Source organism: Bubalus bubalis, chromosome 3 (genome assembly GCF_019923935.1).
Source record: "Bubalus bubalis isolate 160015118507 breed Murrah chromosome 3, NDDB_SH_1, whole genome shotgun sequence".
Taxonomy (NCBI): domain Eukaryota; kingdom Metazoa; phylum Chordata; class Mammalia; order Artiodactyla; family Bovidae; genus Bubalus; species Bubalus bubalis.
In genome coordinates this window covers 138,173,721-138,192,648 of record NC_059159.1, presented here as the reverse complement: position 1 = coordinate 138,192,648, position 18,928 = coordinate 138,173,721, and the positions used below count along the sequence as shown (strand labels likewise).

General features: G+C 42.1%; 1 protein-coding gene across 14 annotated transcripts in view; it reads left to right on the top strand.

Moving 5' to 3' along the window:
- FRMD3 (FERM domain containing 3) overlaps positions 1-18,928 on the top strand; it is a 380,275-nt gene that overhangs the window by 245,747 nt on the left and 115,600 nt on the right. For all 14 annotated transcript variants that reach the window (XM_044940217.2, XM_044940218.2, XM_044940224.2 and 11 more), the window contains 2 exons: positions 12,816-12,894; positions 18,478-18,575. In XM_044940217.2, coding sequence (XP_044796152.1) covers positions 12,816-12,894; positions 18,478-18,575 — 177 coding nt within the window. The remainder of the gene's footprint in view (positions 1-12,815; positions 12,895-18,477; positions 18,576-18,928) is intronic.

Sequence of the window (18,928 nt, the reverse complement as noted above, 5' to 3'; positions counted from 1 at the left end):
GTCTTCTCCAGCACCACATTTCGGAAGCAACAATTCTTTGGTGCTCAGTCTTCTTTATGGTCCAATTCACTCATCCATACATGACTACTGAAAAAACTACAGCTTTGACTATATAGACCTTTGTCAGCAAGTGATGTCTCTGCTTTTTAATATACTGCCTAGGTTTTTCATAGCTTTTCTTCCAAAGAGCAAGCATCTTTTATTATCCGTAGCTTGTCATAAATGGCCTTTATTGTGTTGAAGTATGTTCTCTTTATACATACTTTGTTGAGAGTTTTTTTAAAGATCATAAATGAATTTGAGTTTTCTACATCTATTCAGATGGTAATATGATTTTTATTCTTTATTTTGTTCATGTGGTGTATCACATCAGAAGTATTTTTTTTAATTATGGAGTCAAATAGGATTTCCTAAGGAAAACATCAAACCCAAAGTAACAAAGCAAATGCTAACAAATTTATACAAAATTTAAGTGTTTGTACTAGAATATTTGGTTTGTTTTCTCTACAGAGTAGATTCCCAGTAAATATTTATTGGATGAATGACTATAAAATGAATTAAAATACAAGCAAAATAATGGGAAGAACATTTGTCAAGTATATAAAAAGTAGTAATATGCAGACTATAAAAAGTCTACATATAAAAAGTTCTGATGCTACAAGCCCAAAGAAAAACTCAGTAGCAAAATGTGAAAAAAAACACGTAGAAGGAATAAAAATAAATGGGCAATAAACTTATAAACAGATGTTCAACATCGTTAGTAACAAGCAAAATACAAATTAAAACAAAATATTTTTATACTGCTATTCAGTCGCTTCAGTTGTATCTGACTCTTTGCCACCCTATGGACTATAGCCCACTGGACTCCTCTGTCCATGGGATTCTCCAGGCAAGAATACTGGAGTGGGTTTCCATGCCCTCCTCCAGGGGATCTTCCTGTCCTGGGGATCAAACCTGCATCTCTTATGTCTCCTACAGTGGAAGCCAGATTCCTTACCACTGAGTCACCAGGGAAGCCCTTATTTTCCCAGGAAAATTGTAAATATTGATAATAGCCAGTCGATGAGGATGAGGGTAACACTTCTGGTGGGAGTATATAAACTGGTAAAGCCATCTGGGAGGGAAATTTGGCTGTATCTTTCAAGATTAAAAATCCCTATGTCCTTGGTACAACAAGGTCATTTCTGTGAGTCTGTTGAAAGCAAAATGTATTCCAGCATGTGTATATATTATGCAAGGATGTCCATTGTGTCCATTAGGGTATTGCTTATAACACTGGGAACTGGAAGCAATAAAAAGCCTAGAAGTTTTGGCCAGGCTAAATAAATTATGTGGAGTGCATGTAGTCATTTAAAGAAAAAAACAGACATATTTTATTGACATCAAAATATTTATTAGATATATTGTACAGTTTAAAAAGCAAGTAAAATATCAAGTATAGAATGATCATAAATGAAAATATAAAGATCATTTATATGGAAATAAATACATATTATCTATATGACTATGTAAATGCACAGAAGACGGACTAGATAGATGTATACTGACTGTAGTTACCTCTGAGAAAGAGAATGAAGTAGACAGAGGTGAGGCCCTCATGTCTTACTACATATAGTTACATTTTACGCTGATATTTCAGTGGAATATATTCATATATCACTTGATAATAAAAAGAGAACATAAACAAAAGGAGAGGAAGCTTTATGCAAAAGTCAAGAAAGGAGTAAAGATACGAAGAAAAGAATCAAAGTGCATTATGCATTAAGCATGTACTGCAGAAATAGAGACCTAGATGAAAGCCTGCTTAGTCTTCTAGACAGGCTCTCTGCTTAATCCTGGCTGGTGCCTAATTAGCCCAGGAGAAGAGTTAAAATTGTATTCTTGCTCTATAAACCAGGTACTATGCTGCCACCAAGCTCTGTGAAGGGATAAGGGCTCTTGGAAATGGCTTCTGCATGCATACCAGGGTGCAGAGAACCCCATCCTCTGAATAACACATGGATTTGGGTTCAGCCATAAGAACACTGTTGAGTCAAGTTGCTGGCTGATAGCTTTGGTGCTTCCTCCCCAAAGTTATGATTGCTTTTCATGGAAGCCTGAGATGGTTTGTACTTTGTATTTCTGGTAGTATTTATGACACTTTATGCTTGTGTATCATTCCTTAGTTTTCCAGTAGTCCTGGGGGCTAATATAATTTTGTTAATAGGGAGCTATTCTGCTGTAGCTCAGACAGAGGGTACCAGGAGCATTTCATGGTGTCTCAGGGGTAAAGAACCCACCTGCCAATGCAGGAGATGTGGGTTCGATCCCTGGATTGGGAAGATCCCCTGGAGGAAGGCATAGCAACCCACTCCGGTATTCTTGCCTTGGACATTCCATGGACAGAGGAGCCTGGGGGGCTACAGTCCTTGGGATTGCAAAGAGTTGGACATGACTGAGAAACTCTGCATGCACGCATACACCAGAAGCATAGATTTTGCTCTGGTGTCAGGAACAGGAGAACAGCCACAGGTCCATACCCAGTCATGGGACTCGTTTGGATGATAATTCTGTTCTTCCAATTATTCCCTTTGCTGAGTATATTAGTTCCTAAGGCTGCGAAAACAAAGTACCATACAACGGCTGGTTTAAAACAATAGAAATTGATTCTGCCACAGTTCTGAAGGCTAGAAGTCTGAGGTCAAGGTGTCAAAAGGGCCATGCTCCCTCTGAAGTCTCCTCTCACTCTTGAAGATCGCTGGCCAGCCTTGGCATTCGTTCTTCAGCTTGAGGCTGCCTCACCCCAGTGTCTGCCTCCACTTTCACACTGCCTTCTCCTTATGTTTCTCTGTGTCTGTATCTTAATCCCCCCCCCCCCATCTTTTGTAAAGGATATCAGTCATTGGATTTAGGGCACACCCTAACCCAGTATGGGGCTTCCCAGGTGGCACTAGTGGTAAGACGTAAGACTTGGGTTCAGTCCCTGGGCTGAGCAGATCCCCTGGAGAAGGGCACGCCAACCCTCTCCAGTATTCTTGCCTGGAGAATCCCATGGACAGAGGAGCCCGGTGGGCTACAGTCCGTAGCATCGCACAGAGCTGAAGCGACTTAGCAGGCATGCACACAGGCTAACCCAAAATGACCTCATCTTAATTAATTACATCTTCAAAGACCTATTTCCAAATGAGGTCACATTCAGGGATTTCAGGTTGATATGAAATTTGGGGATTACACTACCCAGCTCACCGCACTGAGCACCCCAATTTAGATCTCCCACACCCTTTATCATTCTTATTTACTGTTTGGGTAACCTTAATGATTTTGTTTTGTGGCTCATTTCTTCTCCTTTGTGTATGTGTTATCCTTCATTGAACTTGATCATATGCTCTGACAGCAAAACTTCAAACATTTTACTTCTTCAAACACCCCTTGGGCTGTAGCCCCATCTCTAGATCTTTTGGGGCAACCTGGCCTGTTGTCCTCAGGCATATAGATATACTCATCTAATCCCTAGTATTTAGTTTGGAAGATTTCTTTACTTGGTCCATGGCTTACTATGAGCCTCTGCAAGTAGTAAGTTCATAATAAATGCTTGTTGTCTAGAACCAAACTGCTTCTTTTAGACATCAGGCAGAAGAATGTAAACTGCCATATTCTTTAAAGGCAAAGTAAAACACATCTGAACAAAAGCTATTGCATCAGTCAAGTGCGTAACACTAAGTCCCCAGCTGCTGTGGTTTAGTTTTGGCTGGTTTTGCCCTCTTCAGTTTTCTTTTCTCCAATGCTTCTTTCCAGCTTTAGGGGCAGGTTTTTTTTTATTCTTGTCATAGCTTAGTAGGTTTGGCCAACTGTCTTTCTTTCTCCCAGGCTTGACTATTTCATCTAAAATTTCTTTTTTTGATCCTTCTCTGAAAAAGTCCATTTATAGGCAGTTTGGGCCTATAAATAATTTCCACATTGTGTTCTTTCTTTATTTCACAACATGGATAGAAATAATGATAACAAAAGTAATGACAAAATACCTCAAATTTATAATGTACAGTTCTAATTGATTTGCACATTTGGTAAGCCATGGGTTTCTAATTTTTAACCTTATTCTTATAGTGTGGTTGGTGGTGATATGGATGTCACTTTGATTGAGTACAATGTTAGGCTTTGGGGAGGACCCAGCACTTCTTATGGGAGAGAGAGAATGTGGCAGGAGTGATGGAGAAAGTGGAGGAAAAGGAGCATCCTCCAGCGGAAGCCTTTATGTCACCAGGGAGATACTTTCAGGGCTTCCTTTTTCCTTCCGGAGTGCCCATGTTGTTTCATAATGGGTGATGTGATTCAAAACTACATGTGTTGGCAGCACAAAACTTGAAATGATAACTGTGATGGGCCAAGAGATTCCATACTTGGTATGTGAATCCTAGAGGTGGTTCAAATCTGGGTCAACTGGGTTAGGAAAGCTCTATTCATTTCTGTTTCCCTTTGGCAGGAAATACTTTATAATGCCTCATTTTTAGATGCATTTTTGTGGTAAGAAAAAACACCTCAGTACCAGGTTACATAAATAATTTTTAATTTTGCTGTTATAATGATAATTATTATTATTACTAGTTGATTTATACCAACCAACATTACTCCTGAGGGATCAGTGAGTTACACAACATCTGCAGCAAGCAGGCACCTGGATCTCCTGCCTTCAGTTTCATGTACTTTTACTAACTTTTTTTGGCTGAAATTCTCAGGTCACTGCACCCTTGTCCCAGGCAGCAAAGTTCCTCTTTAGAAGAACTGCCAAATATCTCTTCATCTGGGCACCTATTTCATGAGTATTTCATCCCCACTCCTTCCTGAAAAATGACAGTCCCCCTCTCACCCTTTGAACCAAGATATATGACTTAGGTCAAGTTAAAGGAGTCTACCACATCCACATGGGTTTCTTCTTCAACTTCTAGGGTGATAGTAACTCCTCTGGGTTGAGAGTGAAGGTCTCAGGCAGTCTGCTGGGCACTCTACCGTATGAACTTGTGTCATCCTCATCATGGTCTCTGTTAACAGGACCCCTGGGCCAGACCCAACCTGCTATCTGGTTTTGTATGGCCATAGGCTGGGTGTAGGTTTCATATTTTTAAATGGTCAGAAGGAAATAATGTTATTTTGTGACATGAAAAGTGTATTAAATTCAGATTTCAGTGTTTTATTAAAACACATCATGCCATTTGTTTTTATCACGTCTGTGGTCGCTTCCACCCTTCAACAACTGATGGAAGTATTTGAGATAGCTGCCCTGATGCCCACAAAGTGAAAAATATTTACTCTCTTATCCTTTATAGAAAAATTTCACAGATCTTTACTTTAGGTGGTTGGTTGCGTTCTTATCCCCATTTTGCAGATGAGGAAATGAAAGTTGAGAGTTTTAAGTTTATAGCAATTTGTTCAAATGGTGAACTTGAGATTAGGCATGTTGAATATCAAAGTCCCTGATGGAGCTTCTCCTGTACAGCATAGGCGGTCAGAGAATTCCAAGGACATGTATTTGTGAGGCAGCTGCTCAGCACTCCAGTGTCCCCTAAAAGAGTGCTTAGAGGGTGACTTCATTTTCCCCATGCACGTGTGGGTGTGTGGATATGCCTGTACCTGTGTGTGTGTGTGTGTGTGTGTGTGTTTGAAACATAAGAGAGAGCTATAACAGGAGGAAGATGAGTCGAAGAAACGTTGTTTTTAATCTCTGCTTTGGAAGTAGAGGAGGTGCAATACCAGAAACATCTTGGAGGCTGCTGCTTGTCATTTCAGTCAAAGAGGGATGGAGGGATTATCTGTGCCGTTGATGATGATAGTTAACAGTTGTCACTTAATGGTAATAATCATTTCCAACTAGAAGAGAGCAGTTGTTAAGAGAGCAGTTCTCTGTGGCTGGTTCATTTTATCATACCCCAAGAGAGTTACAGTTCATTATGAGTAATGCTTTGCCCTTTTGGCGTGCAACGTCTTTTTCCACATGCACAGAAAGAGCGTGTGCTCCCGAGCTATTTCATCACCGAACGTGGCTGATCAGGGTCCATTTGCACTGCTGCCCAATGGAGAGGTGGGGGGTGGCCCTCAGCTCTCAAGCTAAAGCCCGTGAAAGGACCTGGGAGGGACTTTTGGTTAGAAATAAAAAGGTGTCAGTTGTGCTGAACAGGCCAAGGACCCCTGATGCCTGCTTGAGGTCCTTTGGAAAGTAAGCCTCTTTCTTACTTGCAGTGCTAGGAGTCCTTTCTGCAACACCAAACCCTTTGCAGTGGTTTTTCCAGAGTCTGAAAGTCTGAAAAATTGATCACACTTTTTTTTTTTAAATTTTATTTTATTTTTAAACTTTACAATATTGTATTGGTTTTGCCAAATATCGAAATGAATCCGCCACAGGTATACATGTGTTCCCCATCCTGAACCCTCCTCTGGGTCGTCCCAGTGTACCAGCCCCAAGCATCCAGTATCGGATCACACTTCTTTTATCAAGAGTCCCAGAGGGAGGCATGAGAGATATATTCTAGGTATAAGTACTGTCCTGACAAATGCCTGCTGGAGCCATGGGCGCTATGCTTATCTGCTGTTGAAAGGAGTTGGCGGTGCGGGGAGGGTGGGGGGTGGGGGGGGTACTAGTTCATAGCTGTCAACCAGAATGTGCATGAGAAGGATCACGAGTTTATATGGATGTTCCCAAAGTTATGTTTTTCTATTGTTCTTTGTAATGATTGGAGGAAGACCACTGTATTTTAAGAAAAATTGCTGAGGGATGTTTGACCAGCCAAAAAAAAAGTTTCACCTATTTGTTTTTACAAGATTTGAGGATGGTTACTGGTTAAAAATCCCTGGAGATGGGAATGGCAGCCCACTCCAATATTCTTGCCTGGAGAATCCCATGGACAGAGGAGTCTGGCAGGCTATACTCCATAGGGTCACACAGAGTCGAACATGACTGAAGCGACTTAATGTGTTTGCATGCTGATTAAAAATAGAAAGTCTTTTTTTTTTTTTAATTTCCATTTTCACTAAGGAGGCTGCTCACCTAATCGTTTCTTATCCCTATCCCCATTTCTGGGCAAGATCTCAAAGTGGAGATGAGGAAGTCTGTCTCTGCTTTATAAACGGCTGTTCCTCTCCCCGTGTTCTCACTGTTAACAAACCACCCAAATGACAATACCCTGGGATCTGCTGATGCAAAAAAGGGGGCCCTGAGCTTCCCTGCGGTAGCACTTGGCTTCCCCAGCCTTTATCTGGCAGATAACAAAGGGCTGTGCCAGAGGAGCCCTGCTGTTCTTGGGGCAATTACTTGCTCCTGGCATTTTAAAGTGGATTTTTACATTTTTCCCTACTCTGCTCCTCAGTGATGTTCTCATTTTTAGCACTTACATGGCTGAGCAAATGCTTTTCAGCTGTTGACTTAAGTGCAATTCCGTCTTCTCCTCTTCCCTCCCATATCCAGCCTTCCTTTCCCTTCTGTTCTTCTGTTAGGAGTGCTTACCTAAATGTGAACTTCTGTTTTTTGGGATGTTGTGCCATGTGTGTGTAGTACCAAGAACCCGTTGGATCTGTCCAAACACCTCTGGGGAGGCTGACATGCCCCCTGGTGTTGTTCCCTCTTCCAAAGCAGGAAACAGAGATGTTAAGTGTCTTGCTTAAGATCACTGAAGTCTCTCTTGAGGTTTGAGCGCTCCTGGTGGGCTTGGGTTTCCCGTCATCCTGTGTGCTTCTATCACTGATGCCAGAGCCTTAGTACCACAGTAGAAGTGAACGAGGGTGTTGTCCCCTGCGGGGTGCCCCATCTAGTAAAGCCACATAGTGGCTCTTCATGATGACACTGTCAGAGAAGGGCCCTGAGCAGAGCGTAGGTGTTACTGCCTGCATGTTACCTCTGTGTTGGGTATTTCTTGCTCTATAGATAGCTCCTTCATCAGACATTTCCAATTCCACTTCTGAACCAAATGTTTGGACAGATAAGTGTCATCTTTTGCCCTATTCCTCTTTCTCTGTAGCTTAAGAATAAGGCATGGAAGCTGGAATAGCAGAGAGACTGAGCTGCTAGACGAAGGGAGTGGGCTTATCTCCACAAGAGGATTTTGACCTTAGACTAGTCCCAGGGAGCACATGCCAGCAGTCAGCTGGAGCCTGGAAAAGCTCCTTTTCCAGCATTTATGCAACTGGTGGGGTATCTGCCAGTGCTCCAAAGCTGAGCTTTTGACCCTAAACCACTGCCAACACATTTGGGTTTAATGCTTTAAAATTTTACATAAATGTATTTCTCCCCTTGTTTAATTTTCTAGAAGGTAATAAAGAGAATTGCACTTAGGTTGGTGGATTTGCTTGTGTGGAGATGAGAAAAGGTAACAGGGATGGGATTCTTTATTCTTCTCCATAGCAGTTATGAGCTTCAAATGTCCTACATATTTCATTTATTTATTTTCATTTTATATCTGTTTATCCCACTAGAATGTGTCTTCCATGAAGATAGAATTTTTTGTTTGTCTCTAAACCTGTGCCTGATACCTAGGAGGTACTCAAATTTTTTGTTGATTTTAATTAATCCCCCCACTAGAAGTAGCTATTGTAACCAACTCTAGAGTCCCTGAATCTGTTCCAGCTGTTGAAGGGCAGAGATTGATTTGTAGGACCTGAGATTTTTCAAAATAGAAATCCTGGAAATTGCTGTAGTGACTCAGACTGTGGACCTTCTAGACCAGTGTTCTAGCGGGATGAATGTGATAGCAGCACTTGGCTGTTTGCCTTAACATCTGCCTCAGAGGTCGGGCACCATCATTCATTAATTCATCTAGACAGGGAGAGAACTAATCCTTTATCAATAAGCAACTCTGAGGCTGGAAAGCTGAATAAGACATAAGGGTCCAAACCCTCATAAATCTTGTCATCAACATTTTAGGGGGAAATTATTTATCTTTTCAGCTTCTTCCAGCCCTGCGAAGGAGCATTCCTTAGCTTTACTTCTTGCTCTATAATATAATTTTGCATCCACAGCCTTCAGTGTGTTCTTTAAGGAGAAGCCTGCTACTACCTGTGGTTCATTATGTCAAGATCACGCACTCTTTTAACCTATAGGAAATTTTTTTTCTTTTGTTGGCCACACAGGGCCAGCGATGCTGGATCAATATGAGACCACAGTAGGGGTATATATGATGGTAGAAGAAAACGGGTAGAAAATTTCAGACTTGAAAAGTGCTGCCTCTAGGCTTCCCTGGTGGTTTAATGGTAAAGAATCCACCTGCCAATGCAAGAGACACAGGTTCTATCCCTGATCTGGGAAGATCCCGTATGCTATAAAGCAACTAAGCCTGTGCATCGAAACTATTGAGCCTGTGCTCTAGAGCCCAGGAGTGGCAACGACTAAAGCCTAAGCACCCTAGAGCCTGCACTCTGCAACAAGAGAAGCCTCTGCAATGAGAAGCTAGCACCACAACTAGAGAGTAGCCCCTGCTCTCCATAACTAGAGAAAAGCCTGAAGACCCAACCCGGTCAAAAATTAAATAAATAAAATTATTAAAAAACAAGAAAAATGCCACCTCCTGCCACCTAGCTGCTTGGCATCCCTTCTCTGATAAGGGGTCTAGTGGTGAGCCTACCACTGGAACCTTGTATGAATTTCTTCCATGATCACATCCCAGAAAATGGAGGGGGAGATGGCAGGAGCTTAGTGACTTTTTCTATCTGACTTAGCAGCAACATATATGAAAAGAATTACAGCTGTTGGTCTGCTGTAAACTCAGAGTGAATCAGCACTGAGAGGAGGCTGTTGATAGGGAGCAACAGTTATGTTCAAAGTGAAGCCTGTGATGGTCCCCTCACCTGAGCAGCTCTGGCAACTGCTGGGGCTCCAGGCTGGAGGAAGCACAGAAGGGGCAGGAATATATCCAGGGTGAGGGCACTCAAAACTCCCATGTGAGGAGCAGTTACAAGAACTGGGGATATTTATTTTATTTGTATTAATTTTTTGGCAGTGTGAGCTTTTTATTGCAGTGTGCCAGCTCCTCTAGCTGTGGCACGTGGGCACAGTAGTTGTGGTTGGTGGGCTCTGTAGTTGTGGTGTGCACGCTTAGTTGCCCCGCAGCATGTGGGAATATTGGTTCCCTGACCAGGGATAGAACTCACATCCCTTGCATTGGAAAGCAAATTCTTAACCCCTGGACCACCAGGCAAATCCCTCAGGATGTTTATTTTAGAAAAGGCTCAGAAGGACCTTGAGCTGTGTCTTCAAATAATGGAAGGGCTCTCCATGTGGAAGAAGCATTAGATCATTCTGAAGCCTCAGGTCTTGGAACAAGGATGGCTGAAAGGCTTGCCTACAGTCATGGAATTCAAAGATGGCTGCCTGGGGACTGCCTCTGAGCCTCACTGCGTGGTCCCTTAGGAGGAGTGCAAATCCCTGTTTGTATCCAATGAGCTCAGATACCTATTGAAGCCAGCCTAGGGCATGGCAAGGAAATACACTGACCAGGTAGAAGAGAAAATGGCAGCTGTCATTTGGGTCTACCTTCTGTGAGCCTCCTTTTCTCTATTTGCCTTCAGTCAGCTGATTTTATTCCCCCAAATTCAAATATTGGGAATCTATATTAAAATATATATATTTAATAATATATGAAATAGTTAATGATATATGGAATAAAAACACTTGCATTTAATGATATAACTCACTATTGTATATATCAATAATATACATGGTATACATTATAGAATGCATGTATTGTAATGTTGGAACAACCTGAATAATTAAAAAAGAATAGAGGAGTAAATTCTAGTGTATCATATGAACTATTATGCAGTTGTTATAGACAGTGAGTTAGATCTGTACCTAATGTCCTAGATGGATGGGCAAGATAGTTGAATGAAATACGAGAAACATATGTAGTATGATCTCATTTTGTGAGAATAAATTTAAAAATTACTTATGTGTGTAATCATGTGTGAGGATGGCAAAAGTGGAGAAGCATAGAGAGGAAGTGGTTGTTAACAGTGGTTGGAGAATCTGGGGTGGGGTGGGGAGCTGGAGGACAGAAAGGGCAGGAATGGAGACAAAAGTGAAGGAAAGTGAAAGGGGAAGGCTCATCTGTCTGTCTATCAGTATCCATCTATCTGTCTTTCATCTCTCTATCATCTGTCTGTCTAGCTTCATTGGTTGTGCTTAAACATGTATTAATTTTGAGGACTTTAATAAAAGGAGGAAGAAAGAAAAGAGAAAAAGCCTTTTTTTTTAATGCTGCTTTCTTTTTTGTTCTGTTGCTTGTATAACAACTGTCTCAATCTTTCTATTAAGGACACATTTTATCATTAAAACACTATTAGTTTTCATTTTTTAGAGATGATATAAACAATTGAAAAAAACCTGGGGAATGTGTGAAGATAAAATATTTTGAATCAAAACTGAGTTTCTAGATATTGTAAAAGATGAATGACTTAAGAATCCATTTGTGTTTTTCTTCATTTTTTGCTGTATAAGAGGTATACATTTTCCCCTCGTGCTCCAGAAAAATGCTCCCTTTCTTAAGTGTAGGGAACACACGGTCAGTTAAGAAACAGTTAAGTCAAACAACTCAGTTAAGAAATTTGCTAGTTTCTGGTGGAGAAGTGGAGCATTGAGTAAAGGGTTCTGACACCTGTGTGTGCGCGTCTGTATTTTTAATCAGTTTTTCTTTGCTGAGATATCCAGCAAGATGCTGCTATGTTTTCCTGGGAATTGGATGCTTTCTTTCAAACTGTTTTAAATAATTATTTTCCAGATTAAATTATCCTCATTATACATTCATTTTTGATGCTGATAGTCCGTTCTACATAAAGAATTTGTCTACATACAGAATAGTCCCAGACGTTATAGAATTGACTGGTGATTTAACCCCTGCTTATTATGAAAGAAGATTTGAGACAGAAGAGAGTGCTATTTCATAGTCACATTTGGATGTAGACTCAGAGATGATCTCAAGCACCATAATGATTCAGAGACAAATAATAATGTCAGGTCCATAGAAATAATACTACTAATCATCATACTTCTTTGATTTTAAGATGCTCATTTTGTATATGAACTGAAATCTGAATGTATCTTTCTATACTTGTGTGCATTTATTAGGTTAATATTGCAAGTCAACAGTGGTCTTATAATTAAAGGTATCAGAAATCCTATAGAATCCCCTTGGGAGCTTATTGAGTTCTGGATGTTTTAATGCAATTAGTACATTCCAGAATCAACAAACCTCAACCAGAATTTCAGTCTACATATAGCCATCTTGATTCAGACAAAGCAAGAAGTTATAAAAGTGTTTCTTTTCATTCAAGCAACTGCCTCATTGATAGATAACACTAAAATAATACTAAAATTATACAGAGTAGAATCTGTACATGGCAGACTGCATTTTAAGAATCTTGATTTTAGTTCACAGGCACTATCACTTTGGGAAAACTAGTCATGTCTGGTGACATTTTTCCATCTCACAGGCTAAAAAAATATTTCACTAGGCCAAAATCCTGAGTGGTACTTAGGAACAGTGTATGTGTCAGAAGAGAGTGGAAAGAATTGGAAGAGAAAATGTTATTTGAAGCTGTGGCCTGGAGAGAAGGAAGGAGCCGTGACATGGAAAGCTGTACTGACCGACTAGGTTGCCTGTATCCTAGTTTGCTTTAGGTGTCTTGTCAAGCATTTCCATTGAGTTTTGTGGTCACTGTTGCTTTGTTTCTTCTTTCAGAAAATCCTCCTTCCACTCCCCCCAGGCTAGAGTAGGGAAGGCTGCATGGCTGACTCGCCTGTGTGTGTTTGAGTTCATGGTCTTTTGCTGCTTTTCTCATGCTTTTTCTTTATGATGTTTCAGCTCATCCACCATACACCATGTGCTTTAGAGTGAAATTCTACCCACATGAACCCTTGAAGATTAAAGAAGAGCTCACCAGGTATTTTGTTTGTTTGTTTGTGTGTTTAACGTGCCCCTTGAGCCAATGCCAGGGCCGCTGAGTCTTCCTCCTAGAGCAGAGCATCTCCACCAAGCAGGCGCCTCAGCTCAGTATTTGGCTTGGCATTGTTTCTCTTGCACTTAATTGTCTTGGGATTTTTCAAACCGTTGTCATTAGGAGTGTAATTAACTGTGCAAAAAAGCAGTGGGGATAAGGAGGAGCTGCTCCCTGAAAACGTCTGACAGTGGGTTGCTAAAAATAAACAGAAGATGACTGTCTTTAGGATATGGGCAAATTCATAGCTAGTGCAGCCCCTGGGACTTATCCTGGGGATCTAAGATTTTCTGGAAGGGAAAAGATCCCTTGACAGAATGGAATGTTTGTCATCCCACATTCCACTTGCTAAACCAACCGTGGAGCCAGCTACCCTCTCCTTGTAGAGTGTTCTCAGCCCAGCTATTTGCATTTTCTAGTTCTTGGGCCTCCCCCCACTTCTTGTCTCCTTCTGCCACGGCCACGCGCAAATAGTGTACTTTCTGGAGGTTCCACAAGCAGCCTTGGCAGTGCCACTGAGCAGGGTCCCAGGAGGGCCTACTCGGTGGATAAAGAAGAGCCCATGCTCTTAGTGCTTAGTTCTTAATGAGGCTTTGATTTGATGACTGCAAAAAGTCTTTGCATCTAGTCTTCTCTTAGAATAATCTGTGTGGGTCCAAGCGCAGAAGAGAAGCAAAGGCAGTTGGCCCTGATCATTGTGTGCAGAGGCACATGTAGGGTTCTTGGGGGTTGTGCCATCTTATTATCCATGAGGGGCCAGTCAGGCTCTACCATAGTGGCAAAGGGTGACGTTGGAAGGGAGCCTTTCTCTATTAGTAATTTGTGCACAGCCATTGGCAGAGGTTTGTGCTTAGGGGTGGGGCAGGGTATGCAGGGGAAAGGAGATGATGGACATTGTAAGTGGTGGTTGGCATTTTGCAATCTGGCCTGCCTTTTTTTAAAAATTAAGATAAAATTCACGTAACAAATTATTTTTTGTTGTAATTCAGTGCCATTAAGCACATTCAACATGTTGGGCAACCATCACCATTATCTAGTTCCAGAGCATGTCATCATCCCCCTGACCCCCAGAAAGCTCATACCCATGAGCAGTTACTACTCACTCTCTCATCCCCCTGGCCCAGGAAACCACTCATCTGCTTTCTGTCTCTATGGGTTTACCTGTTTTGGACATTTCATGCAAATAGAATCAAATTGTATGTGGCTTCAGCCTGCTTTTGGCTTGAAAAATTTAATCATTTATTTGTTAAGTTCTTCCTCAGTTCTGCTATCTGCAAGGGCTGTATGAGCTACTTAAATAAATAGAGAGAGAGAGACATATTTGGAGATATTTGTCCTCCCCTCTGGGTGCTAACAGTGTAATTAGGAAGATCAAATCAAATACTCATGCCAGGCATTATTTCATCAGGGGGCCAAAATGGCTCACTTTTGTCACTTGTTTTCTTTAAAATCTTTTCTGGAGGATAAAAACTGAATATGTGTCACAATATAAATTAAGGATGTGTTTTTTGTTGTTGATGTTGAGAAAAGCCCCTTTTGAAAGTAAAAGGGTACTAAGTTTTAGTTACTAACTCCAGTTAAATCCCTCTCAGTTAAATTTGCTAGCATTTTCCTACTTTTGTCTGAATAGCTAAGGTATTAATAGTGGAACATTTTTATGTCTCTGATGGAAATTAAGATAATACTGTGTCCTTGCACAGGCAGAAATGGGCTTTTCTGAGTTAACACTGTCCTTAGAATTTGAAAGGAATCTGCAAACTATGGAATGACTCAGATACTTATGTTTAAACCCTATCTCGAAAGAGTTTAGTTTTTCTTGTTTGATAAGTTATTTTATCATAAGTTAATCTAAAATTTAAGAAGAAGTTAATAAATGAGAAGCTAAGATCACATTTATGACCAGGCTTAGGTGTAAATAAACACTGAGAAAGAAAAGCAGTTTTACAAGAGCAAAACAACAAGAATACTCAGCAAGAAGGACATTTGAAATCATTTTTTAACCTTTTTATCTCTCCATTTACACAATCACCTTACAATCTTTTAGATTTCTAGGGCTTTAGGTAAATGCTATATACAATTGAGTGTAATAAAAGCATATTGCCTTAAAATGTTTTGGTAAGAACCATCTTTAAATTCATACTAGATGGAGAAGTGTATCATCAATGGTAACATAATAATGTGTGACCCCGATCCTCTTGTGTTTTCATTGCTTAATTTTTTCATGCAGGGAGGGGTGAGACTAAATGTAAATGCATTATTATTTTTGTTTTTTGGTGACTGTTACATTAAAAAATGAGTATCTGAACCTGAAGCCATTTGCAAGGCTCAGTGGATTATGTGGAACCCATAATAATCCATGATTATTTCTAGAGTTTGCTAATTTGAGTAAGGACCCAATCTCAGCTGTTGTGAAAGCTGATTTTCTTTTTCAGGAAGCTTTCATCAGACTCAATATCTGAGTTATGGGATCAGAACCCAAACCTCTCATTTATGAGTGAATATTTATTTGAAACCATTTTTCACTGCTAAACTCAGCAAAACGTGGAATGGAATGCTTTTTGTTTAATGCATACATACAGCATGTAGCAAAGAAACTTGATGGCATTCAGCCTGGTGGTTTAAAATCTTTAAGAAAGATTTCATCATCTCAAGTATTTGTACAACCCTGGTATTCTAAATAGTCAAGGGCCTTGGTCCTCAAAGTCAGGTCACTGGATTAACAGCAACAGCGTCACCTGGGAACTTGGTCTCTGCCCCAGGCCTGGGATGGGGTCCTGCAATCTGTATTTTCATAAGCACTCCAGGTAATCGTTGGAGAAGGAAATGGAAACCCAGTCCAGTGTTCTTGCATGGAGAATCCCATGGACAGAGGAGCTTGGCAAGCTATGGTCCACAGGGTCTCAGAGAGTCAGACACAACTGAAGTGACTTTGCAGGTAATTGTAAAGCAGGTTAAAATTTAAGAACGGCTGTGCTGTGCTGTGCTTATTGACTCAGTCGTGTCCAACTCTTTGCAACCCCATGGACTACAGCCCACCAGGCTCCTCTGTCCATGGGGATTCTCTAGGCAAGAATACTGGAGTGGGTTGCCATGCCCTCCTGCAAGAACCACCACTCCAAGGCAATTGGATTTTCAAAAGCATTAGTTCCCTCAGGTAGACATTAGAGCATACAGGTCAGGGGGTTGGTATGTTCCCAGGGTTGCATCACCATCACTGTGATCCCCTTCCAGAACATTGTTATCACCCCAGCAGCAAACCAAGTACTCAAGCCGTCCTTCCCGTTCTCCCCTCCCCTCAGCCCCTGGCAGTTATGAAGCTACATTTCTGTCTCTGTAGATTGGTCTATTGTGAAAATTTTATACAAATGGAATCATACAATATGTGGTCCATACACCTTTTATGTCTGACTTTTCACTTAGCTTAATGTTTTCAACTTTCATCCCTGTTGTAGCAGGAATCAGTAGGTACTTCCTTCCTTTTATGAGTCAATAATATTCCATTATATGGATATACCACTTTTCTTTATCCTTTCATAAGTTGATGGGCATTCGGCTTTGCTATGATGAAGAATGCGGCTATGAAAACTCATGTACACGTTTTGGTGAGGAACAAGATTCTGATTTAATTAGGTCTGGGTAGGATCCATGTTGGTATTGTCTAAAAGCTCCCCCATGTAATTCTGATGTGCAGTCAGGATGAGAACCTCTGTTTAGAACCTTTTTACTCAAGTGTGGTCCATACGCCTGCATCTCAGCATCACCAGGGAGCTTGTTGAAAATCTATACTCTTGGGCCTCACCCAGACCTACTGAACCAGAATCCACATTCTAACAGCATCTCTGGGTAATTCACAAGCTCACTAAAGTGTGAAAGGTGTCAGTTTAGGGAGATACTCTGGGTCCTTGACAAAATGGGTCCTTTGACAAAATTCACAGTAACCCAGACAGGAAATTTATTAGGGACTACCTTTATGCCCTGCATACAATTCCATACAAAGCTGGGGACAGAAAGTGTCATTTGAGTCTCCACTGTGTCCCCAGTGCCTAGCACTGTCATGGCCTAAAGCAGGTATGAGATAAAGATTCATCAGATGGAACCACCAGGGAGCCACTGAACCCATCAGTGCATCCCTGTGTCAGGAGATGGTGAGCTCCAGTGCTCTGGGATGGGACTAGGTGGGCTGGCAGCACCTGAATGATCTGAGCACTTCAGGCAGGCTCTCTAAGTGGGGTTGTGCATGAAGCTGCTTTGTTGTTATTCAGTTGCTCAGTCATGTCTGAGTCTTTGCGACACCATGGACTGCAACACGCCAAACCTCCCTGTCTCTCACCATCTCCCGGAGTTTGCCCAAGTTCGTGTCCATTGTATCATTGATGCCATCCAGCCATCTCATCCTCTGATGCCCTCTTTTTCTGCCCTCAATCTTTCCTAGCATCAGGGACTTTTCCAGTGAGTCAGCTGTTCGCATCAAGTGGCCGAAGTACTAGAGCTTCAGCTTCAGCCTGAGTAAAAGATGAGATTATTTGAGCTCTGGAGGTAGTGACTGGGACCGATGGGGTGCTGCCCCCACCTGGCCTCAGGAACCTGGAAAGAAGAAAAAGATTGATCTCTGCGACTTAAACTGTAAAATAAGCAGAAAGAATCGGCACATGTCTGTAAAGTTACTTTAGTCAGAGATAAGGACCCTAGGCCTGACCCTTCAATGAAAGAATCAATCCAGCTAAGAAATAGGAGGAGATCTGAAGAGGGCATAATTGGCGTGGAGGAACAGAGGAGACAGTGGTGACATGACCTGAGCTAGGAGTGGCAAGCTGACACCCCGCCCCCACCCATCCCCAGCTGAATCGAGCCAGGCATATTTTTTTTGTTTGGCGCTACAGTGTTTTCAAAAATAGAGTTTGCTGCAACATTAAAATTCAAAGGATTTTACCTCTCAATGAGTCTCTGGATGCTGGAGCTGCACGGTGCTGACCCTTCCATGGGAGCCAGCACCTTCTGTCCTCTGCTCCTCAACCCCTCACCCCAGCCCCTGTCACTCAGAATCAGGTTTGTCTGACCTGGAGAAGATGGCAGGAGAGGATACTAAACAGATGACAGCTCTCACTGAGAATAAGCTGGCTTCCTGGCCTTGTAACCACATCTTTTCGAGGTTGATTGAGTGGGACTAGTCTCTGTAAGACTGGGTGTGTTTCCTGACTCCTCATTCCACCAAGAGCTCAGGCAGCCTGTACTGAGGTGCCGGTGGGGGCGAGGGCGGCTGTGGTTGTCATTGTGTGGGACTTTTCTCCCAGGGACGGTGGCAGCTAGGCCCCGTGGCTCTCCTCTGTCCTCCCCGTCTCTCTTGGAAGTGGCTGCAGACACTTCAAGTTTTCCGAACTCTGGGGGCCCCTCCCAGTTTTCCTCTGCTTGCCCTCCAAGCAACGCAGGTAGGGTTCTGGTGACCCAGGTGGATGAAAGATACACAATCCTTCTGCTTCTTCCAGACCTCAGCCAAAACTTATGGCAACTCTTTCTCCTTTTTCATTGCAGATATCTTTTGTACCTGCAAATTAAAAGAGATATTTTCCATGGTCGACTGCTCTGCTCCTTTTCAGATGCTGCCTACCTGGGTGCTTGTATCGTTCAAGGTAAGTGTGGGCCCAGCTGCCCATCCCCACCGTTGTACGGGACAGCAGAGCTTCGGCTGTTCAGAGCCTCTCTCCTCCCCAGCCTGTGCTCATCCTGTCCGTGCCATGGTTGGAGGCCAGTCAGGGCTGGGTGGTCAGCAGTGGAGCCCCCCTCCTTCCCTCCCAAGCCCCTGGGGTCCTGGTGGAAGGTGGGTTGTTGTGGTCCCAGGGGCCTCTGCATGAACAGAGTCCTCAAGGCCCCAAGGGAGAGCTCAGAGTCTCTGTTTTGAAGGGGACAGAATGCATGACTTTATAAGAAGCTCTGAAGGATTATGGGATCTTCTATGCCCTGAGCTCCAAACACCAAGTGTGGG